This window comes from Lissotriton helveticus, chromosome 7 (genome assembly GCF_964261635.1).
Source record: "Lissotriton helveticus chromosome 7, aLisHel1.1, whole genome shotgun sequence".
In the NCBI taxonomy this organism is placed as follows: Eukaryota; Metazoa; Chordata; class Amphibia; order Caudata; family Salamandridae; genus Lissotriton; species Lissotriton helveticus.
The window spans coordinates 1763173042-1763183065 of NC_136068.1; the positions used below are offsets into that span (position 1 = coordinate 1763173042).

The 10024-nt window shown below is 40.7% G+C and overlaps 1 protein-coding gene across 1 annotated transcript; it reads left to right on the top strand.

Moving 5' to 3' along the window:
• Positions 1-3805: 3805 nt before the first annotated feature.
• On the top strand, positions 3806-9691 carry LOC144770741 (chemerin-like receptor 1). Its single transcript, XM_078655484.1, has one exon. The coding sequence runs from the start codon at positions 3894-3896 to the stop codon at positions 4953-4955; it is 1062 nt and encodes a 353-aa protein (XP_078511610.1). The 5' UTR covers positions 3806-3893; the 3' UTR covers positions 4956-9691.
• Positions 9692-10024: the final 333 nt, after the last annotated feature.

Here is a 10024-nt window from a genome sequence, read left to right on the forward strand (position 1 = left end):
TGTAAGCAGCACCTGCCGCAATGTCAACTATGCAGGATGCGACCGCCAGGATGGTGGTCGCATCATGATCAGCGGTGTGGGACCGCCGCCCAACTGGCAGCCGGTGCTAGCACCGCAAGAATGGCGGGCGGACTGAAGTCCCCCCGCCATCGTAATCTACCCCCATATTAGGATTGTTGGGCATTCATACCGGATCCTTGTATTAATACTGTGGTTTCTGACAGGGTTTGGCACTAACCTTGGGCCTGATGATGGACTGGTAATGTCTGGTCTGTATAAGGTTTTCGCATAGAAACGGGGGAGGGGGGGTCGATGATTGGGCACTAGGATATTTTGTGCCTGCAGTGGGTAGCCGGTTGTGATGTCTAACAGTTAGTGAAGATTATTGACTCTTAAGCTCAAGCCCTAAATAGAAATGTTGTTTGTATCCATTGAGCTTAAACTGATGGCAAACATGCTTTATATGCACAATTTACCTATTTTTTCAAGCATCCTTCATAAAGGCCAGACTGGCCGCACCAGGCATCAAGCGTTTCCCTGGAAGACTGGACGGGTGGGGGCTACTTTTGTTACTGAGAGATGGTTTAGTAGCAGTGCAGCAGTTTTAAAAGCACTGAAGAGTTCCTTGTATATCCAGCATTGTTCATGCAACAATAAATGTGTCAAGATACCTCTGGTGTTTAATGTACTTGTTGGAGAGGGATGGAGTTTTGTGTAGAGGCAGTTTACTCATCTCAGGTAGCGGAGGGTTAAAATGCCTCCTGCAAAGAATGTGTAGCATGTAGATCACAAAACAGTATTTTGTGTGCATAGCTCAATGAGTTACTGCTTTTATCACAGAGATACTTTTTCTTACTGTGCATTTCATAAGTTAAAATTGTAATCTTGCACATTGAGCCATGAACTGCCATCTAACAGCTGCATGCAAACTACATGGTACAGTTAATAAAGCAATTTTCTTTCTACGTTTTCATTATCAAATGTTGCTACAAAAGTTTTGTTTGTCCGGAAATTAATTCCTAATAGCAATGTCAATCCCAAACAGTGTTATATTCTGAATCCTAAGTTTGTGGCTCTCCAGGCGAAGCACTCTCAAAAAATGCCTACCGGTATTTATGACATGTGCCTCCCACACCTTGTAGTCTCCTTTGTCTAATGTATTTTTTCTATACATTGATTCACACAGATATGATTAAATTGTCTCTGTATGTATGTGTGATAAAATTGCACTAATGGCCTACACTGGTATGATAGAGCACTATAAAAACAAATTAAATACTTATGAGAGAGGGTCTATGGAGAGGCAGTGTTGGAGAGTGATAGTAAGGGAATCATTGAAGAGCCCCAACAAAGATTGCTGCATCCTGGTGCACTGTAAGGTCATCGTTAACTATGTGTGAAAAGTGAATACAATTGAACATTTTTAGAAACGGGTTATAGAATGCACCAATTTTGCGATTGTTTCGCAAATTGTTTTAGGGGACAAACACCACTAAGCCTCCTTTGTAGTGGTTTGGCTTGCTTGCTGCACTCGCTTGTAACGCACAGTAAGGGGGTTAGTCTGACAAAAGTTGGCAGGTCTGCTTTGAGTTCGCAGTCCGATCCCGCTCTTCTTGAAACTAAAAAAAGTTATAATTTCATCTTATTCAGTTTTATCAATGTTACTGGCTGTACACTATGCATACTTTTCTTGAAGGACAATCTCAAAATATTCAGTAAATTTGTATTTGTATTAGTAGTTTATTACTTTATTCGGTTACTGCAACCATCAAGGTATGCATCCAATAAAAACATTAACAGTTAGAAAACAGTACACAAGACATATGTAATGTTAATATATAATAATCCATGGCCACTGAGGGCTAAAGGCTGTGAGTGCCCCTAATACAGAAAAAATGCTACTTGAATCAAATACAACTGACAATGTGAAATATATGGTACAAATAGGTATACTACAACAATGGAAAGGTAAAAGACAAGAATAAAAACATATACCCATATAGAATGGGAACAGCAATACTTACTAGCAGCCCTCATCAGGGTCATAGCAGGGGTAAAAGAGCCAAGTTAGTGTTAGTTGGGTTAGTGTTAATAAAAATACCACAGTAACCATCAGCTAGTCACTAAATTAACACCAAGAATGGGGTAAATTCAAGGACTAAAGTGATCCATGCTACAATATCAATACAGAATAAAAAAGCAGTAAATATATATGGTCATTCTTTGGACCTCAGCGCAGCCTTCGACACGGTTAACCATCATATCCTGGTCCAAGGACTCAAAAAACTGGGAGTAACCGGAACCGTTCCGGCATGGATACAGTCCTTTCTGGGCAACCGATCCTTTCACGTCTTAGACAATGAGGTGACCTCTAAACAGATGCCCCTACATTGTGAAATTCCTCAGGGGTCATCCCTGAGCCCCACCTTGTTTAACGCTTACATGAGCACGTTAGCGGAGTCAGTATTACCTTTTGGTGTACACATAGTGACCTACGCAGATGACACGCAACTTGTCGTGGGGCTTAATCAAGCTGATAATTCCCCTCCTAGTCTTCGCCCCGGCCTGGAAGAAATTGCCAATTGGATGAATGACTCCTTCCTGAAATACTATATGGCTGACTACTTTAGGCCCCGTCCCTACCCCTAAAACACAGTTAAAAAGCCTGGGTGTCTGGTTAGACCAAGACTTCACTTTTAAGACACAGGCACATAATGCGGCAGCCATGTGCTATGCTGAAAATGCTTCGAAAGGTCCTCCCTCTTCTCCCATTCCAGGCAAGAAAAACCATAGTTAATTTTTATCCTGCCACGACTGGACTTTGGGAATGCCCTTTATTTGGGGGCTCCAATTGCGACCCTCTCCAGATTATATAAAACTGGGCAGCCAGATTTCTTCTGAGTATTCCTAAACATCAATCAGCCAAACCTGCTTTGAACTCCTTCACTGGCTTCCCATCAGGGAGAGAGTTAACTTCAAGGCGCTGTGCATCGTCCACAAGTCATTAGCCGGATGATAGGGCCCTGCCATTAACCATTCCACCATCTAGCCCTATCGGGCTAACAGACATCTTTGTTCAGATGTCTTGAACTTGGAAACTGTCCCCAGGATTAAGAAAGCCTGAAGTGTCTCAAATAATGCCGACAGGCTCTGGAACTCCCTTCCACTCCACCTACGAAGGGAACCAAATCATTTGGCCTTCTGCAAATTGTTAAAGACTTGGCTATTCCCTTAGCCTGGCTGTTTCCTTACTTTTTGCTGCTACCAGCGCTGGGAGACCTCTGGGTAGCCATGCGCCCTCAAATCCATATTTCATTTAATTTCATATAAATGAAGTACGGCAGAAACACCATAAGATCAATATATTAAAAAGTGGTTACAAAAAGATACAAAATGAGTTAATTATTGCGAATAAAACAAACGGGAGAGACCTTAGATCATTACACTATTTTTTTAAAATTACTTTACATTTGTACCAGACTGCAGCTAAAACAGTTCTAAAAAATAGGTTGGTCTTTGGAATCCTTAGCGCTACTTGATAGCGGGCAACCCCCAGTTTGCGACATATGGGAATGATCCATTTGCTACCAGAGGCAAATTACTCAGCACAGAAGAATATCAGTTGTAATTCTTTTTCATTGCCTTGTATTTGTATGTCATTCAAATTGACTAGTGTTAGAAGGTCTTTCCATCGTATTGTCATTATTGAGGGGCTGAGACCCCCTGAGCATACACTGCTATGGCCCTGCTCCCACTAGGCTGTGCACCAAAATAATTATATTGTTTTTTTCTGTATTTTAGGAGAACAGATGAAGAATATTTCATTAGTGATTGAAACTATGATGTTCACAAATGGTAATATTATCACGATAATGGATACTGCAATATGAAGTATGGAGACTGTGGGCTTGTTTACAAAGAACATGACCTCAGCATCAGAAGATGCAACCAGCTTTTTCATCTTCTCAACTATTGCTTCTACATCAGCAAAGACCAGCAGAGGACTTCCTCAGTCTAGCAAGTGTGATGATGACAAAAACATTGTTGACCGCATGAACACCTTATCAGTGGTATTGTACAGTGTGATATTCTTCCTGGGGGTGATAGGTAATGGCCTGGTAATCTGGGTAACTGGTTTGAAGATGAGAAAGACTGTGAACACTGTGTGGTTCCTGAATCTAGCTGTTGCTGACTTCATCTTCACCTTCTTTCTCCCCCTCAGGATCGCCTACACTGCCATGCACTTTCATTGGCCTTTTGGAAAATTCCTGTGCAAAATGAATGCTGGTGTTAGCTCCCTCAATGTGAATGCAAGCGTGATCTTCCTAACCATTATTAGCATTGACCGCTGTTTTTCAGTGGTACTTCCAGTGTGGTGTCGGAACCACAGAACCATCAGGCTGGCTTCCATCATTGCTCTGGTCACCTGGCTTCTTGCACTCGCCATGAGCTCACCAAACATTTACTTCCATGACACCAAAATATTCATGGAGACAAGCACCACAGCTTGCGTCCCAAACTATGCTGACCTACCTTATTTGTTTGAGAAGTGGCAACAGGCCATAGTCATCATGGTGTTCTTGTTTGGCTTTCTCATTCCCTTCATTGTCATCGTTGTCTGTTATGGAATAATCTCTTCACGGATAATAAGAAACCAGATGTCCAATAAATCAAGAAAACCCTTCTTAGTAATGACTGCAGTAATTGTGTCTTTTTTTCTTTGTTGGCTGCCCATCTACGTTTTTGCCATCCTAGAAATAAGCCTTCACAGCAGGACCAGTTGTGCATTGCAAGTAGCACTAAAAGTTGGCACACCCATTGCTACAAATTTAGCATTCCTTAACAGTTGTGTTAATCCCATCCTCTATGTCTTGCTCAGTCAGGATGCCAGGACCACAATACGCAAGTCCTTTTTGGAAAAGTTAGAAAGTGCTTTCAAAGAAGATGCTTCATAGGACACCGGTTAATCCAGGAACCAGTCGAAGACAATGCCGGAAGTAGATACATCTGTTCAATGGTTGTCTAGCAAACCGCCAGGCAAATCGTTTCCCATGCAACAGGTGCCAGTGACAGAGACATTGAATTATTAGCTGTTGAATAATTCTGAACTTTTCAGTGGTACCAGCTGCACAGCTAAGGACCATTCATTTGCTCTTTGTTTTTATTTCTGCTGTAGCTTTCAGGTTGGAACTCCTTTTCCTGATTTCAGTTGAGCGGCATTATGCATTGACAGTAACTCATGATGTTGTGACTTCCCCCAATGATTGAATGAAATGTAATGGTATGTTGCTGCTTTACAATCCAATAGTCAATGTTGGAAATCTCAGCCCAACTAGTACTCTATTCAGATTCCTCTTTTAACAGTGTGAATCCTCATACAATAAGTTGCTAAGTAGCAACAATTTTATGTTTGTCTCTTCTAACATTCATGTCTACTTTCCCTTAAATGCTCTAGCCATGTCTCATCTACTCATGTCAACTCGTCTCTGAAAGAGGTATGACGTATGTATGAATTTGCATCCCATGCTTCTACATACACACATATATAGACATCTATATATATTCACTGGAGAAAAAAAACGGTTAAAGTGATGTTCTAGTTAGATGAACATGTCAGTCCTAATGTAACATTTTAAGCTAAAAAATAATCATATTTACCAGTTATAGTTAACTGAAGTACCTATAACGCGCACCTTCAGCATGCAGTGTTGTCATCAAAGATGTCATGAGTGATGTAACATGCGAGCCATGCACAGCCATAAGCTGTGCATGGCTTGAGCATCAAACTAGCCTTTTGAACTGACTATATCGTCACTTTACCCTTTGGTTTTTTCCAGTTAATTTTTGCATTCTTTTCAATGTAAAGTAATATTGTATTACCATGCATACCTTAACCATCCCATGTCATGTCTGGCCAAGGGCCATGCACAGCATGGGTTAGCTGCAGAAACAAACACGCATATGTGCCCAACAGACTACAGATCCTCACGCCACCCGCCTCCCCCTTTTTTAAAGCAGTTTTAACTTCGCAAGAGCTCTGCTGGATAATTTTCATGTTCAGGACATGGGGACCGAGTGTCCATGTCTTGTAATGGTGGCAGCAACATTTTATTTCATGTCGTGGTCAATCAAATAGAGAGCGCTCTCGTGGGAGATTCTCACTTCTGCAGGAGAGAAGCGAAGAAAGCCCCCTTGGACGATCAAATCACTCAATTGTTTGCAGTTGTATGCCAGAGACCCCAACTGAACAGATACACATATATTAGGAACCTTAATTTCTCAAAAACTACTGGACAGATTTACACCAAATCAAAGAAAAATGCTTCTGGTTAAGATCTATCTTTGTGCCAAATTTGGTATAATTCCGTTCTGCCAATTGAGCTGTAGTGATCCTAGAAATGTCATTCCCTTTGCTCATCATAAAACCAGGACTAGAAGTAACAGAATACAAAGCAAAAACCTGGAGTGTTACACAGCCATGGTAAGGGGAGACAATATTCTCAGTGGACAGGTACCAATGTTGTGTAAACTATGACTCTGGCATAGTTCTACAAGGTGTGCTTTCCCACCCGCTGGTGACACCTGTGAACTTGACTCAATCCACCATAGATGATAGTGAAGGTCATTGTTGCTCTGCATAACACTAGCCCATGTGTATGAGTATTGAAATAGATGGATTGCTTTTGGGTTAATAATAATCCCTACGAGCGGCTCAGGGACTCCGTGGTAACAGTAACAAACACATTTTGTTATTCACAGTATCTCACACACACACACATGCACACACTGCACTAAGAAGAATACATTTTTTTAGTAAAAAGTATTTATCACTAGAGCAATAACCTAGTGCTCAATAAGTCTAAAACAACACAGAATCATTTGAAAGCAGCAAGAAGGCACTTTATAAATAAGGAGAATACAATGAACATCTCTAACATGGTGAAAATGTCATCTAGGAACCTAACACCTACTTCTATGTACTACACTAAGAGAGCATGGACGACAGAGCAACTTGCATTCTAGAGTTTCTTACGCAGAAGAGACTCACAACATGCCTTCTTGACAACAAAAGCTGTCTTTATCAGCAGAGGCATGAAGACAATGACCCCTGCAAAAGGCAAACACATACTGCAGTAGTGGTCTTCCTTTAGGACTTAGCTTTATCAGTTTCCAACTTCAGATGAGATGTAGTAGCTGCAAAGTGTGAAATGTGCTGGCAGTAGGTAATCTTTTGCGATTATATTTTGCAATATTCTGGGCACAGGACCTCTTCTGACAAGGGGTCAAGTGGCAGTCCATATATACTACTCTCCCGGGTAGGGGGCAGATCTTTTCATGCTGTGGCCTCTCGGCTGTGGAATAGCCTACCTTTCTCAATTAGACAGAGCCCAGACCTCCTTACTTTTAGGAATAGTCTGAAAACGTGGCTCTTTCAGTTGTGAACCTCAGAGCAGTGGTTGTGCTTGGTTTGACCTTATGTGGTTTATGTTCTTCCTAGCACCGGGACACTCTAAGGAGTAACCGTGCGCTTTACAAATATGAGCATATATAACATGACTATATATTTTCAGAAATTTAAATTTCTAACATAAGTTTAGGAATGTCTTACATAGATTATGTGCATCAAGCTGTGTGTCTCAGATGTTTTCTTATGAAAATATAAGGTAAAAGAGTGTCAATTCCTACTACACTGTTTTAGTTATATGTCTGCATTTGTTGTTATTTAGCCTTGACATGGTAAAAAGTAGACACTTGTACCAGACTGATGTCATATCAGGTGTTATATCTATGTCACTGGTCAATTAACTTGACACTTTTGCAGTTCTTACAAGGATAAGGTCAGACAATATTTGCCTCAAGTGGCAGAAATAACTATGATTCTGCATAAATTGGGAAGGATGTCGACTTCCTTTATCTAAGATGGAAAAGATGGCGACCTGAATTATCTAAGATGGAGTCAGGGCCTACATTAAATGGAGTCTGACCTTATGAGCTTTTCATCACCAGTAGGATTTGCAGTTTTGCTTGAATTCCCTTTCAACCAAAGTAGCACAAAATATATAAGGCAGCTGGGTTTTGTAGCCAAGTGAACAAATGTGTTTTATACTGGGATCTCTCTTAGAAACCATGCACACCAGTTCTAAATCATGGGAAGCCCAACCAGACAGTCATCTTCCATGTCAAAAAAATGAGTGCTGTTTGCTTGAGAAATATTAAGCATCTGTTATATTAGATTCACCAAGTAACACAATTGTGGTTTCCACTCCACTTCTATTCACCGATGGATCATTTTTCATTCTGACATCCCCTCTGAGCTAGCTCTTCGCTCCCTTCATCTTCACGCCTTTCCTTCCGATCCTCTGATTAATCTTTGATGCAGCATCTCCACTCTACTATCCTTTCCTTCGTAGTCCAGTTCCCAGTACCGCATTTGCCTCAGTCCCCCATACAGCCAGTATTTCAAAATCTCTCGAAGCTGAATGGTTTGTTCATCAGGTGAAGTGTTTGTTAAAGGGAAATATGCAGGGGCGATGTGCGAACCTCCATTATGTTCAATCCATTGGCTTGAAGTATTAACCTGTATTTGGGGTTGATGGTTACAATCTGCCTCTCTAGTGTCCTATATCTCTGGATCATTGCTTCTCCTTACAGCTGTTGGTCTTTATCACCATTCAGATGCATCCTTCAGGTATCAGACCTTGATAAAATCCCTTCTTTATCCCCTCACATTCTTCTCAGCCAATGCCATTTATCTGTCAGTCTGTCCAGGTCGGCGACTGTCTGCTTGTGCTGATTATTATGATTACAAACCTGAAAGTGTTCTTTAGTGATACGCTTTATGATGTGATTTTTGATGTTTTTTTTACTATAAAGCAATCTCTCCTGCACTCAGTCAAGGCCCCAATACCCTCTACTTCCTCACTTATTATACGATTATTGAGGGTTCTTCTATTGTTCATTTTTTAATCCTGAATTATGCGTTATAGGAATTCTGTGACTACTCTACACCTATTACCTTTGCTCATATATCTGACTCGTTTCTACAGTGATGGATTTCACTTCTTGATAAGATTTACATATTACCTTGCTCAAATACCTGACTGGTTCCTAATATGACGATATTTATAATATAATTTTTGTTTTATTGTTTATTGTAAGGTGCTCACATAGTTCACAGTGATTGAGCAGTGTATAAAACTATTACATAAATAAATTAATACATATATAAATGCTATTTGTACATCTATGATGTACCTTTTTGTATTGAGAACAAACGAAAATACCACTTACAGTAGAGCAGCAATGGAAAGAAAAAATATTTGAATTAAAGTGAACTTTTTTCCCAATTGATTATTATATGTTTATTTAATTGAATTAGACACAGCTTGTTAATGACATTCCCCTACCAAAGCAGTAACCACTATTTTTTATTTGCAGCTGTCCCACTGTTTCACCACTTGGTGATGCAGTGCAGGTAAATATTGTCCAATTTGTGCCTTTATTGTATTTGTTACTGTACATATAGCGTATAGATATAAGGATTCATTATTAATTAGATTTTAATAATACGTATGCTATTTTATTTCTATAATTGTGTTCTTCATGTTAAGTGATACAGTTGTGCAACGCATTTGCATAATTTTTGTAACCTTTTCACTGGACACTATTCAAAATAAAAGATTTTTTCTAAACTAAACCTTGTATGGATTTGTCATGGTCTGACCACAGAATCAATTCTAAGTCTGAGGGGCGTGGAATAATGGCAGTCGATCATGGCAGATGCATGAGCCTGAAGCTCCCCATTGGCCCTCTAAATATCCTTTAGTTCCTGGAGGAATAACTGCGCGAGGCAGGTAATAAGAGTGCCGGGGGGTGGAGGGGTGGAGCGACTATTTGATCTTTGAAGAGGTAGTGGCTGGTTGTCAATCGGGCCTGCCGCTGCGGCGGGGAGACGTCACTGGGCCCGGTCCCTTTGGAGTTGGCCTGGATCGGGACTGCAGCGGCCTCCTGGCCCTGCTTAGGA

Coding starts and splice junctions, on each gene's coding strand:
- LOC144770741 (XM_078655484.1), top strand. CDS start 3,894: ATGGAGACTGTGGGCTTGTTTACAAAGAACATGACCTCAGCATCAGAA.